Here is a 25,222-nt window from a genome sequence, read left to right on the forward strand (position 1 = left end):
CACTCAAGAGAGAGAAACAAACTAGAGAGAGAAAGAGAGAGAATTTTTCATACTCATCATAAGCATTACATACAGTACAGCTGCAGCATATTCTTTACGATTTCTACTTTACTTTTTTCTGCTAAGTAACCCTAGTTATTATTCGCTCTAAATTATATTTATTTAATTACACATTTAGTTATATACTAATTCCTCTCTGTTTTTTTTTTCCCCTTCTGGGCTCTGTGTTTACTTCCAAAACCATGAAAGATTCACAAGGTAAGTTCTTTGGTTTTATTTATTTATTTATTTTGGTGCTGTGTGTTTCAGCTTTATATTATCAGAGATTTCAATTTATTGATCAATATATATTATTGATTGTTGATTTTAATGTTTCCTCTGTAACCCTTTATTACAAAGAACTGATTTTTATTTATTTTTAGATTATTTATGAATATTATAATTTGCAGTGAAATTGATCATGTACTGCTTATTGTGATTTGTGTTTAGGGTTTATAGAATCTTGATTTACTAAAATAATGTAAAAATAAATTCATATTTAGCAATCCTTTGATCCAAAAATTCCACTGTTTTCTGGGCAGATGTTGTAAAGATCCATCATTTATCCACACACACACACATATACCCACATGGATGTGTGTATTTTTTTACACTTTGTGTAATTTCACTGGGTTGTAATAGAATTTTGCATTTTTATGATTTTTGACACGATTTCCGTGATATTTTTTGAAGGCACATCAGTGCTGAAATCGTTGTACGACAAAGCGCAAGATATAATTTGCTGTCATGTGTTATTGCCAAATACTTACAAAAGACTAGACACGAAGCTCGAACGAAAAATGATGGAGATCAAGAAAAGCACTTCGGCGCACCACATCAATTTCAAATCAATCGATAGCATAATCATGAAATTCCCTCAGTTCAGAGACGGACTGAAAGAAATCAGACAAGTATTCGAGAAATATGGTAAGCAATCGTGCATATTTATTTAATTTTTTCTTCGATTCTTCGATAACTAGTCTCGTTTTTTGCCTTCTTAATGTAGATGAGGATTCAAACGGTACTATTGACAACGACGAGCTCAAGAAATGCTTACACGCGTTAGAGTTCAGTGTAAAAGACGATGAAATCGACGATCTTTTTCTCTACTGTGACATGGATGAAAATGAAGGGATACAATTCAAAGAGTTCATAGTTCTTCTCTGTCTCAATTATCTCCTTACGGATTCCTCTACTAGCTCGTCTCATGCAGTAATATGCAGTGACACCTTCTCGTTTTTTTTTTCTTACCTCACCAATTCTTTTCGTTTGAAGTTATTTAATTCAATTTTTTATTCAATTTTTGTTGCAGACACTAAAGATGTGTTCACCGAAAATCGAAGCAACGTTCAATACAATAGTCGAAGTGTTTTTATTTCTCGATAAAACCGGTGACGGAAAGTTGAACCGTAAAGACGTGGTCAAGGCATTGAACGAGGCTTCTCCTAAGGAGAAATCCCCTTCGCATATCACACGAACTCGATTTAGTTATTAGCCCTTTTTTTTTCTTCTCATATTTATTATTTTCTTTGACATCTAATTTGATGCTTTAACAGTGAAAAATTGTTGCTTATGCAGAAGAAATGGACTGGGATAAGAATGGAAAAGTTAGCTTCAAAGAATTTCTCTTCTCGTTTATCAGTTGGGTCGGTGTCGATTGTGACGAAGACGAAGGTATTTAAAAATAAACGAACTATCTGAAATAATTTGAAACTAATAATACATATTTAATATTATGATTGTAGTGTTAATTTGTATGTATCTTTGTTTGGTTATTTCTCAATAAAGTGTGTAATTCTTATTGTATATGTGGTCTTTTGTATGCTATTAATGTGCAGTAATAAAAAGTATGCAAGTATATTATGTACAGAATACCACACGGTCGTGGTTTACAATAAAATCGATTCTCAAGAACGAAAAATCGAAATTCAAAAAACCATTTATTTACAATCTCGAAAAAAGTTCACACACACATACATGTCGTTTTCAGAATAATGGGCCAAACAATTATGTCGAAATATTTCCAAATTTAGTAGCATTTTCAAAATCTCAAATATGAATTCCCAAACACTTCATATCGAAGTTAGGGTTTGCAGTTTCTTTTCGAAAAGTTTGGCTCGTTTTAAAGCATCCAATGCCTCAGCTGGCTTACCAGAACGTTTCAAACTCAACGCCTTGACTTTCTCCGCCCTAATTTGCTCCACCAGCTGCTCCCTTTCCAAATCAGGATCCGCGTTGACTTTAGTCAACTCCGGCTTTTCTACAACCAGCTGAGATGATTTATTAGTTCGATCATCTTCCAATCCAACCGACCGCAAAGCAAACAAGAGCTGAGGATCAAGAAAATCCTCGACGCTAACATCACCAGCCGGTTCACCAGAATCCGGTGCATCCAAATCCTGCAACTGCAATTCCAAAGCCTTAGCCAATTCATACTCGGCATCAGCTTCTGCAGTTTTGCCTTCCCTTCTCAGCTTGAGTGATTTCCGCTTGTGAGCAAGCGACTCTTGCTGTATCTTGAACCTATCACGGCCCGACAGCTGTTTGGGTGGCGCCGCACTAGGACTGCCGTCTTTGTCGATGGCAGGTGCGTCTTTGTTGATGACAGGAGCGATGATGTCATCACTCTGAGGCACGGCGTTGCTGTTCTCCACGCTCTTCTCCAATAGCTTCGCCTGACGAAGCTCTTCCTTAGCTTCTGCTAGTTTTCCTTCTCTTTTGAATGCAAGTGCCTTCCTCTTGTGGGCCATGATCTCTTTTTGCAGCGAAATAGAATTTTCCGGTGAAGAGTGCAATTCTTGAATATACGGCTTCTCTTCCGGTTTTTCAAGTGTAATGGGTTTTTCAAGTGTAACACTGTCTTTGACTTGTGGATTCACTTCAAGAAAAGAAGATTCAGTATTTTGTATAGCATCAATGGGTGAATTCTTTTCGTTATTTTCCAGTGAATATTCCGTTTGGCTCGGCTTTTCAAATTCCTCCAACTGTGCCTCCAATAATTTCGCCATATTCAACACTTCATCAGCTTCATCGCCCTCTCCTTGGCGTCTGAGTGTAAGAGCTTTTCGTTTCAATTGCAACAGTTCCCTCTGAATTTCGCTCTTACTTTTTCTAGACTTCACTGGTTCTTCGACATTACCAACAGATTGTGTAATAGGAGAATCTTTGGTATATTTCGGAGGCCCGTTATTTTCTTTTGAAGTTGTCACACTTTCTTCCTCGTCCCAGCCCAAGTTCTTCAAAAGAGAAGCATAAGCCGGGTCCCCCAAATCTTGATCCGTCACTTCTTCGTCGTCTTCATTTACAATACCAAGAGTAGCATTTATATCAACACTTGGCTGTATGACAGGTGCCGCAGCTTTATTCATATCTTCAAGCTGCTCTTCCAAAGCCTTCGCCTTTTTCAATTCTTCATCCGATTCATCCACTTTACCTTCTCTTCTAAGAGTCAAAGCCTTCTTTTTCAAGGCAATAAGCTCCCTTTGGATCACCAGTTTACTCTTTGGAGCCAATTTAGGACCTGGACTTGCAACTTCTTTCACAATAATATCAGGCCCCGTATTCATCGAGTCAGAATTCTCGAGTTCCTTTTCTAGTAATTTAGCCTTCCTTAGAAGTGACATCGCCTCTACAGTATTGCCTGCTCTTTTCTGATTCAAAGCTTCTATTTTCAAAGACCGAATCTCAGTTACAGTTGATTCCTTATCAGAAGATGCAATCTCGGGATCAGGGGTATCTTCGTCCCACCCGAAAGATTGCAAAGCAGAAGCTATTTCCGGATCATTCATATCATCATCCGTCACTTCAAAATTACCATCTACAGGAATATTATCCGCAATCCCACCAAACTGACTGAAATCAATATCAAGATTCTGTTTATCATATCTCGCCAAAAGATCGCCTTCTTTGTCATCACCATCCATATCGCGTATTAGTGACGAAAGTTCGTCATCAGATTCGTCACTCTCGCCTAGAAGCTCCTCTTCCTCGATTTTCTTTTCGAGAATTTTCGCCCTCTTCAATTCCTCCTTGGCTTCTAGAAGATTCCCTGCACGTTTCAGTTCAAGAGCTTTTTTCTTATGACCGATAACCTGAGAAGACTTTTCACTGCTGCCAATTCGCTTCTCTTTATTCGGCTTTTGAGATACTTCCCTCAAAAGGGAAGAGAGCTCACCCTCCACAGATGCTGCTGGCTTTTTTTCAGCAGCACGGATATCTAAATCCGACCATCCCAATTCTTTGAGATCAGAAGAAAGATCGTTGGTTTCTTTTATCTTTTTTTTCGGGAGTTTATTTTTATTATCAGGAGATGGTTTCGAATCATCTTTGATTTTTTGAAGAATATCCTCTGTGTTGTCAGCGAATGATAAGGCCTTCTTTCGATTTTTTCTTAAAGATATCTCCAAAGCTGCGGCCTGTCTCTCGAGCTCTTTCCCCCTCTTAAAGGCTTTCAATGCCTCTTCGGGTTTTCCTTCGGCTTTTAAAGTTCTATGTCGAGCCTTTTCTGCGATAGATTGTTGACGCAAGTCTTCAGGTGTAGCAGATCCTACATCTGTTAAAACATCAGTGTTTTGATCGAGAGAGAGGTTTCTATCTATATATCCACCTTCGAGTACTTCTAGAATGTTGGAAGATGATGCACTGTTGTTCTGTGTAATGTTGTTTTTCCCATCGTTACCGAGAATTTGGTTTAGAAGTTCGTCTCCTCTCGCTGAACCATATTTGGAGCCACCTGCAGCTAATTTAACAATATCGAATAAGCACTTTAGTTAGTTAATTTCAGAATCAATTCAAGAAAATTACGTTTCGATAAGTGAGACCAAATTTCTTTATCAACATTGCAATAAAACGGACTCTTAAGAAAAAAACTAAAACGTAAGCGAGCATTTAAAGAATCTAGAGGAGAAACCAATATTAGAATTCGGAAACATGATATTTTGAAGGTACCTTTTGCAGCTCTAGTTTTATTTCCATATCGCTCGAATTTCGCAGCCTCTTCCAACTTTTTGCAGGGATCGCAAATACGCACAGGCGAGTCGCCTTGTCCACGCAACACCATCCTCTGCTGCGTACACTTGCCGCAGAATATTCCCCCACACCTGCGGCAATGGTGCTGGTAATCCATTTCGAACATCCGAAAGTCAACAATGAGAAGATTCCGATAGAAACACAGTAAAAGAAAACTTTAACAATCTGCAAAACGAATCTAAAACGGAATCCTTCAATCCAATACAGCAGGCCTCTGAATCGTCAACTTCCATAAATTATTATTCCAATTTCCAACTCATGAAGTTCAAACAGTTCAAATCACGGAAAACTCCAACGCGCGATCGAAGAAAGATGAAATAATTCATGAATATTTTATATCACATCAATACATCATAATCCAATATATGAAATCGGTTCGTCAATTAACACGATGAAGAATCGAGATCTGAAAGCAATTGATTAAATTAAAGAAGGAGAAGAAAAGGGGGTCTGTGAAAAAATTGACGGCTGACCTTGCGATTGATGAAGGTGAACTGTGAGGAACATGTTTGGCAATGTGAGGCGTCAACCACCCAAGCATTCCCCTTCAGCGATGGTTTCTCCGGCAACCCAATTTTCTCCAGCATCTTCTCTCTTTTCACTTTTCCTTTGGTTTTTGAGCTTCAGAAAATCATCAAAAGATTGAATACAGAGAGAGAGAGAGAGAGAAAAGGGTTGAAGAAAGAGGGTGCTGACTCAGTTCCCACGACGACGTCGTCTCGGTTGGCTTTTTCATAAGAGTAAATTGTTTTCGGAACAAATACAAATTTCATCCCTCAAGTTTGTAACTATTACACATTTGGTCCCTTATATTTTAAAAATGCAATACTTTTAGTCATTTTCGTCAATTTTCCGTTAAAAATAACGGAATCAAGGTTGTGACCATCACCACCTTAACTGATGGAGTAACGATAAATTGAGGGATCAAATGTATTTTTTTTATGAACATGAGGGATCAAATATCGAATTAGTGTAAACCTGAGGGGTGAAAACTATAACTTTCCCCCCTTTTTTCTTTTATTTTAATTGGGAAAATTGGATTAAGTTCTTCTCTCTCATCCTAAAATTTATATTGCTATACGACGTCGTTGTGGTGTTTTGTGTGACCTACGCCGCCACGTCGGCGCCACCTGAGTAAATCACATACAAAATTAAGGGAGCAGTCCGTCGCCGCCGCTCACGTTCAATTCACCCTGATACTCCGCCGGCGAACCACGTGTTGCTACTCGGAACATTTGAATCAGGTAAACCATGACAAAATATATACCTGTTTGCCGAAAGTTAAGTGTCTTCTCTTGTTTATAAAGATGGTTACATAATTCACTGTTTGTAGAGCTGAGTTGTGATTGTGAAGGATTTATGTATTAAGGAATTATCAAAAATCAAAATTATCTAAATTGTAAGAATCCTATTATCTAGCCCTAAAAGTTCTCGCCTCTTTCACTTGCTTTACATTCTGAATAAAATCAGCAATTTTGACTGAATAATTGTTCCCCATCTCTGTTTTCCTCCTTCAGGCAAAGTGCTTATGAGTAGTAAGTAGTAATTGACTACAGTTGACAGTTAAGAATTAATTATCTGGTGAAAAAACAGTGATATGGTTACTAATGGGAGCAAATCTGGAGTCTCGTTAGCTGCGCCGCACGAGCTTAACGTGTGGAGATTTGTAGAGTCTAGAGCTTCTGAGCTCGAGAGCCTCCACTCTGTCGTTTCCGATCGTTTGGATAACAATTTTCGGTCCCAAAGGAACAAGAGAAGGCGAACAACTGGACACGACAATCGAGTTGCGAAAAAGAAGTTTAAAAGGAGGAGAATTGAAGTGGGGAAAATTGGTGGTACTGATGACTCTGTGTCGAAAGGCGAAAAGAAAATATCTCGTCGTGTTCGAAGGAATATTGAACTTAAGAAGAACCTGCCGAATGGATTTAGTACTTCGGGGGATGGGACCAAGAGACTGAGAACACATGTATGGCATGCCAAGCGGTTCACAATGAAAAAGATATGGGGTTTCTACGTTCCTCTAGGTCTTCATGGCAGGTAATTGTTTCGTTTTGTTTTGTTTACTTTGTCGAATAATCATTTGCACTTGAAATCTCTTTTTGCGCGTAATGCAATCTCTGGTTCCATTGCTGAATTAATTACAGTAGAACCTCGATAAATTAATAAACTCGCTTAAATAATAAATTCTTCCGATCCCAACTTGGTGAGAACGTGCTAAAATATTAACTCGATAATTTAATATTTCGCTAAATTAATAGAATTTCCCTAGTCCCGACTGTATTAATTTATAGAGGTTTAACTGTATATATATATATATATATATATATATATATATATATATATATATATATATATATATATATATATATATATATATATATATATATATATATGAAGACGGTAGATATGTTTATGTTTCTAATGCTCTTCTGCATAGGTAATGAGAAATTACGTCTCGACTTTCTAAGTAAGGTAACATATCTGTAATTCGTGTGATGCAGAGGAAGAGGTTCAAGGGCTCTCTTGAAAAAATTAAAGCAGGGAGTACTTGTGCACGACGCAAGCTACTATGGCTTGGTGCAGTTGGAGGGTCCAGAGGTAGCGTCTCGAATTCCGTTTCCTTGTTTTTAATTCAGATTATGTGTAATAAATAGTCGCACAGATTTTATGACAGTGGACCGCTTGGCATGTGTTTGGTCTCGATACGTTACGTTCTTTGAACTTGTTGTATTTATTTCCAGGACACCTTAATGTCGGTTCTAAGTTCTGTCTTGGTGCCGTCTCCATCGGCAAGCCGTGAAGAAACCTCGCGTGATATTCTTGCTGGAGTCATCTTTGGAACAGCCATGGTGGATGAACTTTCACTTTTAAGATTGTCGTATTTTTGCGAACAATTTTAATTACTTATTGTTTTTTGGCAGCTTCATCGTTCTGGAAAACCGTCTCTCCCACCTATTGCTCCGGTGACCTACTTGTGGCAACGAGCCCCTACTAATGTGGAAGGGCACAGCAAAGACGTTTGCGATGGAGAAAAGAACAACGATGGTGGTCCAATCACGCGCCAGCTGTGGGTGTGGATACATGCTGCTGCTTTTCAAGAAGCATACGATGCTTTAGATTCTGCATGTCAAGGACAGGTATACGCTTGATTCAGTCGAACGAAGTTGTGGATCATATTCTTGTCAACTGTTTTTGTGATGTTCTGTAGGGTTAAAAATTTGATAATACGTTTTAGTCTTAAATTTATGGGATCAAGCTTCCTAGTGCTCTCTACTGAACTAAGTATTTTAATTTTTCGTAAGAAAGTAGGGGGTGGAAAGAAACATCAAGAAAAGATTTCTCGGTAGATATTAATTGTATGTGGCTAACAAGTTTTTATTTCAGACAGGCACGGGTTCTTTGGCTCGTTGTATTTCTCGTGAGGGCCAGCTAGCAAAATTGGAATTGATGGGCTCAAAAGTGTTTCAGTTGCTGCAGAAGACACTGATACCTGCCAGCAGGTTCGATACTCAAAGCTATATGTTAGTTAGTTTCTTGGCAGTCTAAATATGTGTTATAATGACGCTTCTCCGTTTTATTTGGAACGGCAGTAATTCTGCAAACTCTCTGCTTCTGAAGAAATGTTCGGGCGATGAGAATGCTAATCTTAGCGAATCAGTGAAGTTGTCGGTTTTCGAGAACGGAAATCAGATTTCATCTTCTGCCGTTGTTTCTCTGGTAGTAAAAGACCCTCGTGCATTAAGTAATGAAGAAGGTCAAATCAAAGAGGAAACTGCTTCATTGCCTAACCATGAAGCTGACTGTGTATTTGAGTTCGGTGAATTATGGGATGCCAGCAAATCGGTGAAACCTCCTATGGAAGAAAGTGTTCTCTGTATGGAAAAGCATAATCGGCATAATGAATTTATTCGGCTTGGTCGTAAAATTTCCGGGCCTCAAAATGCTTCTATTGATAGAGAATACTCTAGAATTTGTCCTGTTTTACTGTTAAAACACGAGGACGGTGAAGAATCAGTTACTAGGTACATTTTTTTTTACTAGAACTTAAATATAATTTATTTAGAATAACATATATGCAGCTACGTTGTTATTTTTGCCGTTTTCGTAATTGGATACTGTAAAAAATCATTCAAATATTCACGTACCTTTTCTTCACAATTTCTTCAGGTGTTCCGTCATCCTCCCTCTAAGTTGGGTTAAAGCATTTTGGATTACTTTTATGTCAAACGGTGCTCATGCTATCGGTTTACGAGAGAAGCAATGGGTTGCTAGCGAGGTAAATTAAATTCGGAGGTTAAACATTAAAATATTACTTAGATTTTTCGTTTACACTATTTTCATCTTTCTGCAGATGGGATTACCCTACTTCCCCTCGGACTTTCCCGATTGCAACGCATACTCGAATTTTATGGCAATGGAGTCCGATGAAACAAACCACAAAGCAAACCTTCTTCCTCCTTCTAAAAGGCCACCACAAGTCCCGATTCCTCCTCCATGGAGTTGTGTGCACCTTACTTTAGAACAAAGATCAAGTAAAACGGGAAAATCTTATAGCCACACAGACAATGAAAAAATTGATATTGAGAAACAACGAATTTTCGAGGGTGCTATAGCGAGGACATCTTGCATGCTGAGTGAGTTCCTGCGAAATATCAGTGGCGAAAATTTGCTTTTATTCCCGAAAATAACCGGTCAGAAGAATTGCTTGTATAAATTCATGAGGGACAAAGAATTTCTCGAACCAGACAACAGTGTTATGTCGGAAGTGAAGTGCGCAGAAACATTGTGCTATGTCAGAGTACTTCTTCGTGCTTGTAAAGAAGGTGCTTTCGAACAAGGAGCAGTTGTCTGTGCACCCCATGCTGCTGACGTAATGCCGTTGACAGCCAGGTATATTCCTTTAATTACATAATTGTTTTCTTGAATTCAATTTATTGCCAAAAAAAAAAGAAAAAAAAAATAATTATAATCGTTTGTGAATCAATCACGCAGCAGCTCAGAAAGTGACGACCAACGACTTCAAATACCTCAAGCTTCACAGAAATCGTACTTTAAGCAGTTACCTTCTGGTAAATGGGAACTCGAATTACCCGAGGATGAAGAAGCTACTGATAAATCCTACAGGTGGCCCATTGGCTTTATTACAACTGGTTTTGTACGAGGAAGGCAAGTGTTGACCAACACTTTCTGATTGAATTCATCGTTTTTTTTTAATATTTTTTCTTCGCGAAAAAATCGATTTTTACCACTTATAATTTCGGACATGCAGCAAAAAGGCAACGTCGGTGGCGTTTTGCGAGGCGAGTTTACTATCGAGTCTTCGAAGAGAGCAATGGAAGGCGTTGCCGTTAAAGCGGAGGAAGAAGGAGATATACGTTCTCGTTAGAAACATGAGATCAACTGCCTATAGACTTGCTCTTGCCACCATTGTTCTAGAACAACACGAAGAAGATGCCGCGTTCATCTGACCTGTTTTCAAACCGGGCCCACGCCCACATTTCTACATTAACAACGAGCCTCGTTCGAGCCTTGTCCGGTAAGAAGAATCATTATACAGTTAAACCTCTATAAATTAATACAGTCGGGACTGACAAAATTTTATTAATTTAGCTAAATTATCGAGGAAATAATTTAGTACGTTCTTACTGAGTAAGACCGTAAAAATTATTATTTAAGCGAAGTTATTAATTTATCGAGTATTAATTTATTGAATCGTCTACTACATTAGACTTAAGATTATATTAAACTGGCCTCAATAGGACCAAATCTTGGCAGAAATTGACTCTCATGAATGCATAATTGGTGGTTTTGACTGTTCACCATTTCCATTCTTGATTTGGTGAAAAAGACAAAAATACCCTTTTAGTCAAACGTGAATCTTTTCAAACAATTACATTAAAATTAATAAATTCCCATAATGCAGCATTCCGATTAGCAAAATAACATCCCCATAATCGTGCAATCTTATTATTAATTCTTCTATATAATAACGCTAAGAACCTTGTCCCCAATAAATCAAATTAAATAAAAACAAACCAAAAAAAATAAAAAAATAAAAAAATAAAAATGAAGAACCTTTTCTCCATTATTGTAATATTCTTGTACTTAGTACACAGAACTGAATCTTACAGTTACCTAAGGAAGCATCATATTCATGTTTACAATGGTCTCCCCACCCAGTTTTTGCCTCTGTTGCTTCATTGTGCGTCTAGAGACGATGATTTCGGAACTCACCAACTTTCTTCGGGCCAGAATTTCAGTTGGAATTTTAAATCCAATGCTTTTGAGACGACTCTCTATTTTTGTCGGTTCTCGTGCGGGCCGAAAACTGCTTCCTTCGTTGTCTTTAATGCTGGGTGGGCGGACACATACAAGACGTACAATTACGTCGCTAGGGACGACGGGTTTTACGTTAACTATGGTTTGGACAACAGTTACCACAAGCTAGATTACTCATGGCAATGATGGTTGTTGTCGATTTTATTATTAAATTGTAATATTTTTTTTTTCTTATATTTGGTTGTGACATGAAATAAAATTGTGTTTTTAGCAATTTAATCATATATGATCCCTCATCAAATTATCTTTTTTTTTTTCTTTTTGCCGCAAAAATCACCCCTGTGTAATCTCCAATTACTGAAAAAGTTGAAATTTAGTCAAAGCCAGGGATGTGTGGTACACTCTCAGTTTGTGCGACCCTGATTGTGTTTTTTCACCCTAAAAGACCAAAATACCCCTTAAATCAAAATCTTCAAAAACTACATATTCATCCCGTAACTTTCATAACCTAAAACGAAGTTTTTAGAATATTCAATTCAATCCCTAACATTTTCAAAACACCCTCTCTCCAAATCTTCGACTGAAATTATTAAAATGAGGGCTTTTTCAGCCATTCGAGATTACACATAGGGTTTTTTTGTGCAGTCAACTCTATCTTTTTTGGTAAATCGTCTTTCTTTCCTGCTCGTTTTACAACATCCCAATCGTGAATCGTGATATCCAATATATAATCGTATCATTGTACTCCTACGATATATTCGGCTCCTAAATATCTACCGTAACCCAAATCTATTTATGGCATTTTTAGCAGAAAACTCAGTTCAATATGACGATTTATTACGTCACCAGAACCGAATCAAGAATTTTGATTCTATACTCGATATAAAAATTTGCCAATTTTTTTTATTTATCAAAATTTCGATACTGCCCCGTTACAGTTTTACCGACTGAAAAGATGCAGTTCGAGTCTATTCCGGTAAGAAATAACCACATCAAATTTTAATCGATTTTCGTTATTTTTTTCAAATAAATGTAGGCGATTTAAGTAGAGAATGAATCTTTGACCTAGCTTTTCAGAAAACAGAACTTATAATCTGATCCATGATCAGTAAATAAACAAGGTCAATATTTCTGTGATAATTCAAAAATTTTCTTCTTATATATATATATATATATATATATATATATATATATATATATATATATATATATATATATATATATATATATATATATATTTTCGTTAATGTGGTAATTACCCGAACCGAATCAAATATTTTGGCTCTATTACTATATTCGATATAATTTATTTCTAAATAAAAAAATCGACACTTAAATCTCAGCCAGATTCCAATTTCGGAGTCAATACTGCAGTAAACTCAGTTCACTGATTCACTAAACTCCCAAAATATTATAATCTTCTCATAAAACAATTAATTTTTTTTCTATATAATAAAATCAAATTAAATCAAATCAAAATTAAATCGACAAATTAAAATTTCCACAATGATGAAGACCCTCTTCTCCATAATTGTTCTATTATTGCTCTTAGTCCACACAACTGAATCCATGCCTAGTTACTTGAGGAAACATCATGTTTATATTTACAATCAGCTCCCTAACAATTATAAACCTCTATATATTCATTGTGCTTCTGGAGACGACGATTTCGGACACACGCTTTATTCGGGCCAGAATTTCGGTTGGAAATTTCGATCTAATATATTCGGTACCACTCTATATTTTTGTCACTTTTGGTGCGGATCGAGGCAGAGTGCTTTCGAAGTCTTTAAAGCTGATTTGCCGACGGTACATAATACGTACAATTACTACGTCAGGTCAGACGGGTTTTACGTTAACTACGGCCCCGGCGATGATCTCAAGAAGCTAGATGACACGTGGCAGTGACGTGGTTGTCGTTTTTATTAAATTTATATTTTCTTGTGATTGGTCGTGAAATTAAATAAATTGCCACACATGCGTAATCTGTAATTGCCGAAAAAGTCATTGTGTTAAAATTTGAAGGGGCACATTCAGTTTAAAAAAACACTAAGGGGGTAAAGTGGGAAAATTAGAAATTTATAGGGGTGATATGCAATTTGCCTTAAATATATATTTTTGCCAGAAAAAAAAAGAATTGTTAGTAATGTTGTGAATCATGCAGATTTGAAAATGTTGACCAATGACTTCAATTTTAATTATGAATTGGACAAAATGTACTTTGCTCCTTATAAATTTTTCGTTTTTGCACTTTTCTGCCTAAAAATTCAAAAAAAGGATACGGGTACTCATACTGATACTAATAATAATTGTAATGCTGATATTAATATTGATATTAATACTAATACTGATACTCGTACTAATACGGGTACTCATATTGATACTAATTCTAATCCTAATACTAATACTAATACTCATACTAATACTAATACTAATACTAATACTAATACTAATATTAATATTAATACTAATACTAATACTTACTGATATTGATATAAATAGTGATACTGATACTGATATTGATAGTGATACTGATACTGATACTAATTTTAATCCTAATACAAATACTAATACTAATACTAATACTAATACTAATTATACTAATACTAATACTAATAATAATACTAATACTTATACTTACTGATATTGATATTGATATTGATACTGATACTGATGTTAATACTGATATTGATGTTGATAGTCATATTGATACTCATAGTAATATTAATACTAATATTATTACTAATACTGATACCCATACTAATATTGTTACTCATACTGATATTGATCCTGATAAAAATACTAATATTAATACTAATATTATACTAATAATACTGATACTAATACTAATATTGATATTGATAATGATATTGATGCTGAAATTGATACTAATATTGATACTGATACTGTGTAACTAATACCGATACTGATACATATATTGATACTAATACATATATTGATACTGATACTGATACCGATACTGATTATATTGATACTGATACTGATACCGATACTAATACTTATACTCATACTGGTACTGATATCGATACTAATACTATATGAATACTTATACTGATATTAATACTAATACTAGTACTAATACTAATAGTAATATTAATACTAATATTGATACTAATACTATTAGTAATAATATTAATAATATTAATATAAATGCTAAAATTAATTTTAATGCTAATGATTTAATGCTAATGATACATATACATATACTGATACTGATACCGATATCGATACTGATACCGATATTGATACTGATACTGATACTGATACTAATCTGATATTGATGCCGATATTGATACCGATACTAATAATGATACTGATACTCGTAGTGATACTGATATTGGTACTGATACATTTGTGGTACTGATACTGATGCTGATACTTATACTGATACCGATACTAATATTGATACGGATACTTATACTTATGTTAATATTAATATTTGTACTAATACTAATATTAATACTAATACTAATACTAATACTAATACTAATACTAATACTAATACTAATACTAATACTAATACTAATACTAATACTAATACTAATACTAATACTAATACTAATACTAATAATAATACTAATACTAATACTAATATTAGTATTAATACTAATACTAATACTAATACTAATACTAATACTAATATTGATACTAATACTAATACTAATACTAATACTAATACGAATACTAATACTATTACTAATAGTAATATTAATACTAATACTATTATTAATACTATTATTAATACTAATATTTTAATATTGTTAATGTTAATGCTAATACTAATTTTGATGCTAATGCTAATCTAGATATGCTAATGCTAATTATAATTGTAATTCTAATATTATCCAAATCCCTATCGTACTCCTAATCCTATTCATAACACTAATCATAGTTCTAATCATAATCCTAATCATAATCCTATTCCCAACACTAATGATAAGTCTAATAATTTTAATACTAATAATGCTAATGCTAATGTTAATGTTAATTCTAATTCTAGTATTAGTTATAATTCTAATCCCAATCCTAATGCTAATTATAATCCTAATACTAATGCATGTCACTAATTATCATACTAAGTATAATCATAATCTTAATTATAATTTTAATACTAATATTAGTCATAATCCTAATGTTATATTAATCTTAATTACAATCTGAATCCTATTTCTAGTATTAATACTATACTAATTCAAAGAATTCTAATTATAATTCTAACTCTAATACTAATATTAATCACAAATTCTGATTTTGCAACAATTTTTTTGCAATGATCTATTATTTAGTATAAAAAGAAAAAACAATTATATTCAAACTCGAACATTTATATCAAATTTCTTATGTGTGGTAGTTGAACCATAAAAAAACGCATATTAAATATATTAGAAAAATTAATATTTAATTATATTATGAAACTGAGATTAAAATCATTTAAAATATTATAAGGGTATAAGCAAACGTTAAGACGTAAAAGAACAATAATCATTGTTAATAAGATAAATTATGAAAATGCTCCTGAACTTAGGCTAAATTACAGAAAACACCCCCACTTATCGATGATTACCAAAACCCCCCTAATGTTTGTTTCTGTCTTACACGACCCCATTATGGTGTGATTTTTTACGGCATTCTTTTTATTCCATGTAATGTCCCAAAAAATATGGAGTCTACTCTTGCAGACGTGGCATTTCTTTTATCGTACTTTTTAAACTAAAAAATTACCCTCAGGGGTGGTCATGGTAATAATAAAAATTTGTGAAAGTGTTATTTAAAAAGAATAAAGATTTCGCGTAAAGTTCACCTGAGGGTAATTTTTGTCTTTAAAAAGTACCATAAAGAAATGTCGTGTGTGCAGGGTATAATAAGCGAGGAATATTCCGCGTAATAAAAAAATTCCTTGAAAAATCATACCATAAGGGGGTCGATGTAAGATGGAAACAAACATTAGGGGAATTATTAATATAAACTATTCACGACAAGATCACTTCGAGTGAGATTATTAAATGAGCTATCAAAACATTTAACCACCATTTTCGTACTCCAAAATAGTAATTTTTAATTCTAATAGAGTTATGAAATGAGGTATTTTGATATTTCATCTTTCAGAATGTAAAAGTACATTATGCAATCATGCAAAATAAAATATCAAACATGAGTTATGAATTTAACCACCTCAATATCCATTTAGAAAATAACATGGAAATTAGATATATTTAATTAACAACTATTTAATACATATGGTTGGAGCAATACATTTAGATAAATATCAAAATAAAATATTAAATAACGCATAAATATTTGCAAATTTGGGTTGGAGTTGCTCTAGATATTTACTTAATTGTATTTATTAGAGTTATAATGAAATACTTATTAGTGGAATACAATATATAGTATATACGATCATTATACATTTTACACAAAACAATTGATATTCTTAATGTTAGACATTAAATAAAGTGGATAAACGAATTTAATACCAAAGATTTTAGAATAACTTTATTATATTTTGAAATATATAAAATCAATTCGTTTTTTTTTTCAATTGATTAAACTTTACTTAGGTTATTCAATTTATTAGTATAATTATGATAAAATTTGTATTTTTAATTAGTATATAATTTAAAAAGTTAAATCAATCGTAAAATTTATCGTCACTGGATTCAGTGAAGAAAACATAATTGTTTAAGTAATAACATGAAATTCATGTAGTATAATTTTCAATATGGTAAATAATACACATGGCATAACAAATAGTGTCAATTTTCGCAAGATAGTAAATTCAAACATGTATCTTTCTTTTTTACAGATAATATTAATATATAATATTAAATTAGTAAAAAAAATACATATTCTCTAGTCATGTTCATGTAAAATGTATATTATCAAATAATTTATTATGCAATATTTTTTTTAATATAAATCCAAGTTTATGAATTAAAATTATAAATTTCCGTAACACCACCAATCATGCAATTAGAATAAGGGAAGATTTTAAGTCGAATTTAACTAAATTCATATTATATGAAATTAAATTCAAAAATAAATTTATTTAGGGTTTCCAAGAAAGTTGATATATTTAGAGCATTTTTTAATTGGTAGGATATAAATATATTAATAAATTAATTAAATATATTTAATTACCTTTAATTTTGAAAAATGATGACATATTTTTTGGTGATTTATTTTCACCAATCAATTCGCCACTTGGGATGAAACTGAGGACATGTCACCAATTAAAATTGTCAAATATCAATCAATTAGCTATAGAATTCAACTTTTATATATTATATAGATAAGGGGGTAAAGTGAAAAAAATAAAACATTATAGGGGTGGTGCAATTTTCCCTTTTACTACATCAATCTTGGTCGTGGATTGTGTTATTTAAAAATACCATAATCTCACAATTAAAAATTCTTCTATATAATAACCAACAAATCAAATTAAAATTAACCAACAAATTAAAATGAAGTCCCTTCTCTCTATCATAATTCTATTCGTTTACTTAGTCCATATAACTGAGTCTGTTAGTTTCCTCAGGAGACATAATATTCATATTTACAGTGAACTCCCTAGAGATATTGTTCCTCTATTGGTTCATTGTCACTCTGGGGACGATGATTTTGGAAATCACACACTTCACCCCGGCCAGAGTTTTAGTTGGTCTTTCAAGTCCAATTTTTTTAGTCGCACTCTCTATTCTTGTCGATTTTGGTGGGGCCCACGGCAAAGCGGTTTCGACGTGTTTTATGCTAAGTGGAAGACGACACATAATACATACAATTACGTCGTGAAGGGAGACGGGTTCTACGTTAATTTTGACGGCGACGATCACGACAGTAATTTGATGCTAGTTAATTCATGGCAATAATATTGTTGTTGTTTAATTATGAAATTGTATTTTTATTTTATTAATATAAATGGATTATTTTTATGATCAAAATTGTGGAAAGTAATAGGATTTCGATTATTGAACTCAAATTATAGTCGAACAAAATTCAAATCCAAATTGACTTTTGAATTACGACCCGAATCTATGAAATATAATCGTTATAATGATGATGTGATTATACACAATTCAACGATTAATAATCAGTCAGTGCGAATCGTGCAGATCGGAATGTGATTACGGTCAACGACTTGAATTACCGACCAAATATTGGCAGAAATCGACTCTCATTAATTGCATATTTTAAGAGGTTTTATTATTATTATTTTTTTAGTCATTTTCATTAAAAATAAAATCACTTTTAGTCAAAAAAAGAATCCCTTCAAACAATCCCATAATTAAATACGTGCACAATTAATTAAATTTCTTCTTATATAATGCTAAGAAATCTGGGCCAAATAAAATTAAAAAAAAAAATTAAAAAAATTTAACCAAGAAATTAAAAATGAAAAACAGTTTCATTTTTATCCTATTCTTGTACTTGGTGCATATGAGTGAATCTGGTAGTGCACTTAGCCAACATAAAATTCATATTTACAATCAACTCCCTACCAATGTTATTCCTCTACGGTTTCATTGTTTCTCCAAGGACTATTTTTCTGGCAGCGTTACAATTCTGACCGGCCAGAGTTTTAATTTGTCATTTGCGTCCAACTTGGTTCGAAACAATCGTTACGCTTGTCACTTTTCTTGCGGAGATAGGCACGCCGATTTCGATGTCTTCAATGTTGCGTGGAAGAACCTCCATCGTACGTACAATTACGTCGTCATGTCCGATGGGTTCTACGTTAACTATGATGCGAACGACCATATGAATAATTTGGAGCGAGTTGCCTCGTGGTTCTGATTTATTTTATTTTATATTATTGTTCGGATGAATTGTAATGTTTGTTATGGATTTCGTTAAATAAAATTGGGATTTTTTACCAATATATTTAAATAATTCCTTGTTAAATATAGGATATTGTATTTAAAAAAAATCAAAACTTCTCCACCTCATTTTTCTTTTTCTTTTTCTTAACTGTTTTTCTGTAAGTTTTCTAAGAATTTATTGAAATGGCTAAAAGTTGAAATAAGTTAATTATCCTGAATTTACTAAAAGTCGTCTTGAAATGAGCTCGAGCCCGATTCGTCAGAGATTTCGAGCTTGAAAAATTAGAGTTCGATCTTTTGTCGAGCCAGCTTAGCTCATTTAATACTCCCCTAGATGAGTTAAATTTTGTATTTTATTTAACTCATAACATTAAAATTATGTGCAGTGTCCATTGATTCAAACTAAACAAAATAAACTCAAGAACGTATTTTGAGTTTCGTCAAATTCAAACTCGAAAATTGTCGGAATCTTTTAACATAAATTGACTTTTGAACTTCAACAAGAGTCTATGAAATAGCGTTGAATCGTGCAGATTGCGTGATTATGGTCAACGGCTTCAATTACCGACCAAATCTTGACCAAAACATTAACTGCATATTTTTTAAGGTTTGACTTTTTTATTATTATATTTTTAATTCTTACTACTCATATTAAAACAATCCCCATAATTTAGTATTGCGATTAGCAAAATACATGCAATTAATTAATCTCAAAATTAATCCAAATTCTTCTATAAAATGCTAAGTAATTCAGCCAATTAAAATCAAATCAAATAAAAAATCAACCAACAAAAAAATAAAAATAAAAATTCAGACAGAAATGAAAACCCTAATTTCAATCATCGTACTATTCTTGAACTTGGTCAACATAACTGAATCTACTAGTATCCTCAGGAGACACAATATTCATATTTACGATGGGATCCTTGGCCAAGGTCCTGATCCTCTAGTGGTCCATTGTTACTCGAAAACCGACGATTTCGGATATCGTCGACTTGGGTTCAGTCAAAGTTTTAGTTGGTCGTTTAAGTCCAATGCGTTCCGAACAACTCTCTACGCTTGTGGTTTTACGTGGGGGTCGAAGCACAGCGCTTTCGAGGTGTTTAACGCTAAGTGGAAGAGCCGTAATACGTACAATTATCTCGTCCTTGATGATGGGTTCTACGTTAACCATAATCCCGACAATTATAGGCTCGATAAGTTCGAGCGAGTTAACTCGTGGCAATAATTTTATAAAATTTCGGTATGTATCATAATTAATTCGTAATACTCTTATGCATTTCATGAAATAAAATTGGGATTTTTTTTTTTTTTACCAATTTGATTTTATATAATATCCCTCATTAAATTATCTTGTGTCCCTGAGGTACGATCAAATTACAAGAAAACCCATCAAATTATGTATTGTCTTACGAAACAACCCTTGAGAAGTGTGGTTGTGGTTATCCAAATAAAAGGGGTATTTTCGTAATTTAATCTTAACTCAGGGGCGATGTAATGTGCACTAATTCTTATCCTTTAATTTATGTTCTATTTTCTAACTTGCCATAATATATGTATGGTGAATAGCAAACTTGAGTCCGATAATTTAGCAACTAGTCCTCTATATATATATAATTTGGAATTTTTGGCTCCATTTAAAAATAAAATAAAATAATAATTAATAAATTCCACTAATTAATAATGAAGATCAGCTTGCTCTTAATATTTGTGATATCATTCTATTTGGTTCATACAATTGAAGCTTTTCACTTCACCAAGAAATACGAAGTCGGGGTTTCGGACGATCTGCCGGCAAATTCGAATTCGTTAGTTGTTCATTGTGCGTCGAAAGACGATGATTTAGGGCGTCGTACGATAAGCCACGGCCAGAGTTTCAATTGGTCTTTTCATTCTAATTTCTTCCAATCGACTCTCTACTTTTGTCACTTTTGGTGGGGCCCGCATAAGCAGCGGGCTTTCGTAGTATACGATGACACGTGGGAGGAGCTCCATGATGTGAACAATTATGTGGTCAAGAGTGATGGATTCTATGTTAACTATGGTAATGCAGATCCTTTGATCAAGATACATTCCTGGGAATGAAATTGCTGTTAAATTAATAAAATTAAATTATAAAAAAAAAAAAAGTGTATTTGATTTTGGTATTGATATTGATATAATATTTATCTCTGCGTTATTTTAATTATTTTAATTCTATCACTTTTTACATTCATGGGAAATGGTCTAAAATTTCATTAAAACATTTCATTGAATATTTAATAATTAAATTAATAAATAAATTAGTTTATTTTATTTTACAACTTTTAGATACTAAAAAAATTAAATATAAAGAAAAAAAAATAATATTTTGATTGGGCAAATTACAACCACCCCCATGAGGTATGATCAAATTACGAAAAAACCCTTCATGTTTGGATAATTGCATCTACCACTCAACTATGAATTTTCTTACATCTCCACCCTTATGGTGTCAAATTCAACAGAATCTTCTTATGAGATTCTTCTGTGGAATGAACTCAAGTTTGTACACGTTTTGTGCAAAAATACAGTTTCTGATGCACCACAATCTGATATATACAATCCAAAAAAACATTTTATGTTCATCTTGCTTCAAAACGTGGAGCTCGAATGGGATAAAACGGGTACAAAATTGAGAATATTCTATATAATCTAGAATATTCCACTAAATTTGAAAACGTAAGGATCGATGTGTAAGAATATTTATAGTTGAGAGGTGGTTGTAATTACCCAAACAATATGGGAGTTTTCGTAATTTGACTATACCTCAGGGGTTGGTTGTAATTTACCCTATTTTGACTTATACATTACGGGCCACCAATAAAGCAGTAGCATGAATGGGCTTTCTTAAGGCCCTTTATCAAACAATACTAAAGAAAGAAAGGAGAAATACATTAAATAAAAACACATATAAAACAAAATAATAATAAATAAATTAATAAATAAAAAAAAATGTGAGGAAATAATTGATAGGATCAAATGCTCACAAGGAAAGCAAATATTGTTTATCTTATAAACATAAATAATTTCAAAATGTAATAGATTTCTGTCAACAAGCAAGCAAGCTTTTGACTTTTAAGCTGTATTAGTATTAAAATTGTTTGAAAGCAAAATAATTATGTGTGTTATGATGTTATCTTTTAAATTCATTATAATTACTTTAAAAAAAATCAATAATTGTGAAAAAAAAATTCTAATAAATCCATGAGAAGTCCACGTAAAGATTACCTTAAATAAGTTTCAATCTTTGATAAAATTAAGAAAACAAGTATTTGACAAAAAAAATAAAAAATAAATTAATAAAAAAAATTAAAAAAAAGCATGATTTGGGATGATAATAAAAAGAAATATTTGATATTGACTTTGCATATTCCATTTAAATTTGAACCAATCTCTGCTAAGTCATAACATAATTTTATTAATTTTATTCGATGATGATGAACACTGTAGGGACCATGACAAAATAAATAAAGTGGTTATTAAATATATTATTCCTTTTTATTTGATTCTTGAAAGGTCAACATCCAACCTTGAGAATAATTGTAATCAAAAGATACATATTAGTATATTACTATATCATATATATATGTGGTCCAAATAATAATTAATTTAATTTCATTAAGTATTTGACTTGTGACAATGTAAACTCGAGTAGTACTCAACTTTAATCATTATTATCTCATTCAAACACCATTAATTAATTAAGATTTGAGGTAATTAATCTTATAAATTGAGATTTGGGGTAGTTTTTCTCGATTAGTCTAAATTAGTGGTGGAAATTGGAATTGAATTTTCGATTTTCACCGATTCCAATTCGAAAAATTTCAATTTTGGACCCGTATTTTTCACTTCGAATACCAAAAATTCCGATTTCGAATTTTTTTGAATGAGAATTGGAATATATACAAGATTCCAATTTCCAATCAGATTTTGATTCTGCAAAATTTTTTTTTTTTTTCTCTCCAAAAAAATACACTCAAAATATCAATATTATTACGCATTTCAAATGTCAGGTGACTAAAAATTAGAATTTTCCAAACTCCGTCGATTCCAATCAGAAAAAAATCCAATTTTTTTCATTCCAGTTTCTAAAATCCTCAATTCCGTTTTTAACGGGAGTTGGAATATTAGATTTCGGCTTTGAAAAACTCAAAATATTTTCAAAAACACCAATTTCCGATCCGATCAGTTCGATTTTCACCCTTACTCCAATTATTGAAGTGTTGATTGATTGCAATAAACCCATTAAGAATTACATTTGGGAATGAAACAAACTCCAAGTATATAAACCTACATTAATGCAAAATACTTTGTATTATATTGCAAGGACAATATGGTAATTGTTCTCATACTTTTGAACTTCCCTACACACCAAAAAAACAGTAATTTATACTATCAAGAAAACTAGTAAATTAAACATGCACTGAAAAAAATTAATCCAAAAAAAAAAATACAAATCAATAATATAATCATAAATCTCAAACCAACAATGAATCCCAAATCATATCCATATCTAAAGAAGGAAATCTGCTCAACTGAACTGCATCAACATCTGAAATCAGATTCATCATCCCAACTTCTGAGCTGCTTTTCTTGATTTCAACAGCTTCTGCTTTTCTGCTCAAACTTTTCTCTTCAAACTTTTCTTGATCAGATGAAGATAATAATATTGCATTACCATCTTTATTAATAGTACCCTTCTTCGGGTTATTCGATACTCCTTTCGAGATAGCTTGTAGCTTCGCTTCGAGAAGCGCGACGGTGCTGTTGCTCATCGAGTTATTCGACTTGATTCGGTGCTTCATATCCGGAAAATTCAAGTGTGCGAAATCACCGCGGAGGATATAAGCCGCGGTATCGTAAGCGAAAGCCGCTTCTTCGGCCGTTTCGAAAGTTCCGAGCCAAACCCTAGTTCGGTTCCTCGGTAGTCGTATCTCGGCGACCCATTTTCCCCAGTGCCGTTGCCTCACTCCTCGGAAAAGCTTTCCCTGTGGAGAAGAAGAAGAAGATGGCAAAAGAGCCGATTTTTCGATTCTTGATCGGCTTTTCATCGGCTGAGTTTTTGTGGTGCTTAGCCAATAATCATTGAACCCTTTTGAGTTTGTGAGATTTTGATTGATTTTGAGCCAATTTGATGATGATGATGACGGTGATCCCGAAAACTCGAGTTGAGTTTGATCGAGTTGGGGCATATTTGTAAATAAAGGGTTTTGTTGGGCACTTTTTTGGATCAATATTGGATCATGTAGAAATAAGCCAAGATTTGGTGATTTGGATAAAGAAATTGGTGAGCATGGTTCATATGTTGAAGATGGGAAGGATTGATCAAGAAAACTCATCATAGGGGTATTATCGTAATTACCTCCTCCGACGTAATTACAACCAGAAGATGAAGATTCACTCTGGTAATAATAACGGGGAGGATTAATGGCGGCGTAGCCGTTAAAGCAACTAGAATGTGCGTGAAATTTCCTCAAAATAGCTTCTTTAGAAAATTCAGACAATTGAATATTCAACGTGGTATCGGAATTACAACAGACCTCTTTTGCAGTGGATTCTGAACTCGAAATCGGCCGTTTCTCCAACAAGGGCTCGGGTTTCGGGACGTAAAATATGTTGGGATGATCAAGCTCGGCCTTGTGCATGAAGGCTTCCATTTTAGGAAATATGTTTTCCATATGTTTGTGTGAATTTAGATGAGAGATGAAGCAAAGTGCAAGAAAATTGATACAAAATTGTGGGCACAATTGTATATATACTAAAAAATACTTTGCCTCTAGGTCTTATATTTGTGTCAATAAAGTTCTAAAGGGGGCTTAATAATAAATTAATTTTATCTTAAAAAAATAATATTTTTGGCCCAAATAATTAATTAAGAAGCTTTAATCAAATAAAATTCGTGCCTTCCATTCTCATGGTTGAAGAGCCAATGAAATTTGTACAGGTGTCCTCTTGTCTTTCCTGGGTTTTGGGATTTATTGAGATGGGTGTATATTCTTCCATGATAGTGACAG

General features: G+C 33.2%; 6 protein-coding genes across 12 annotated transcripts in view; 4 read left to right on the top strand and 2 right to left on the bottom strand.

Annotated features, from left to right (window-relative positions):
• Positions 1-1,845, top strand: part of LOC105963115 (Calcium-binding EF-hand family protein) — a 2,018-nt gene extending 173 nt beyond the window's left edge. The window contains exons 1-5 of the mRNA XM_012987484.2: positions 1-258; positions 733-966; positions 1,046-1,251; positions 1,352-1,526; positions 1,618-1,845. The exon at positions 1-258 is cut by the window's left edge and continues 173 nt beyond it. Of these exons, the coding sequence (XP_012842938.1) occupies positions 243-258; positions 733-966; positions 1,046-1,251; positions 1,352-1,526; positions 1,618-1,721 (735 nt within the window). The 5' untranslated portion in view covers positions 1-242 and the 3' untranslated portion in view covers positions 1,722-1,845. The remainder of the gene's footprint in view (positions 259-732; positions 967-1,045; positions 1,252-1,351; positions 1,527-1,617) is intronic.
• A 118-nt stretch (positions 1,846-1,963) lies between these two features.
• Positions 1,964-5,798, bottom strand: LOC105963114 (phosphoinositide binding protein). Of its 2 annotated transcripts, none has more exons than XM_012987483.2 (3): positions 5,541-5,798; positions 4,987-5,152; positions 1,964-4,771 (listed from the first exon to the last, which is right to left on the bottom strand). In XM_012987483.2, exons 1-3 carry the CDS (start codon positions 5,652-5,654, stop codon positions 2,112-2,114), a joined length of 2,940 nt encoding a protein of 979 aa, XP_012842937.2. In that variant the 5' UTR covers positions 5,655-5,798; the 3' UTR covers positions 1,964-2,111. The 2 variants fall into 2 exon arrangements, with proteins under 2 accessions (XP_012842937.2, XP_012842936.2); XM_012987482.2 differs by having other exon boundaries at positions 1,964-4,777; positions 5,541-5,788.
• A 313-nt stretch (positions 5,799-6,111) lies between these two features.
• POP1 (ribonuclease Ps) lies at positions 6,112-11,647 on the top strand. 6 transcript variants are annotated; one of them, XR_001173260.2, is made up of 12 exons: positions 6,118-6,311; positions 6,661-7,104; positions 7,569-7,665; positions 7,809-7,916; positions 7,989-8,204; positions 8,452-8,567; positions 8,658-9,089; positions 9,235-9,343; positions 9,419-9,957; positions 10,060-10,233; positions 10,337-10,603; positions 11,208-11,647. XR_001173260.2 is itself a non-coding variant. In XM_012987487.2 (11 exons), the coding sequence occupies exons 2-11, from the start codon at positions 6,665-6,667 to the stop codon at positions 10,533-10,535; spliced, it is 2,427 nt and encodes an 808-aa protein (XP_012842941.2). In that variant the 5' UTR covers positions 6,112-6,311; positions 6,661-6,664; the 3' UTR covers positions 10,536-10,779. The 6 variants fall into 6 exon arrangements, 2 of the variants coding, with proteins under 2 accessions (XP_012842941.2, XP_012842940.2); XR_001173259.2 differs by having other exon boundaries at positions 6,125-6,311; positions 11,199-11,647; XR_016029534.1 differs by having other exon boundaries at positions 6,125-6,311; positions 10,063-10,233; positions 11,199-11,647.
• LOC148764899 (S-protein homolog 24-like) lies at positions 11,134-11,532 on the top strand. Its single transcript, XM_088814292.1, has one exon. The coding sequence runs from the start codon at positions 11,134-11,136 to the stop codon at positions 11,530-11,532; it is 399 nt and encodes a 132-aa protein (XP_088670418.1).
• A 1,205-nt stretch (positions 11,648-12,852) lies between the features above and the next one.
• Positions 12,853-13,254, top strand: LOC148764900 (S-protein homolog 24-like). The gene has a single exon (XM_088814296.1). It carries the CDS (start codon positions 12,853-12,855, stop codon positions 13,252-13,254), a length of 402 nt encoding a protein of 133 aa, XP_088670422.1.
• A 10,340-nt stretch (positions 13,255-23,594) lies between these two features.
• Positions 23,595-24,978, bottom strand: LOC105963117 (Integrase-type DNA-binding superfamily protein). Its single transcript, XM_012987488.2, is given in 1 exon segment — positions 23,595-24,978. A coding segment is annotated over 1 exon segment (1,209 nt). The 5' UTR covers positions 24,887-24,978; the 3' UTR covers positions 23,595-23,677.
• Between the last annotated feature and the right edge of the window lie 244 nt (positions 24,979-25,222).

This window comes from Erythranthe guttata, chromosome 14 (assembly GCF_056151865.1).
Source record: "Erythranthe guttata isolate IM_541 chromosome 14, IM_541, whole genome shotgun sequence".
Classification (NCBI taxonomy): Eukaryota; Viridiplantae; Streptophyta; class Magnoliopsida; order Lamiales; family Phrymaceae; genus Erythranthe; species Erythranthe guttata.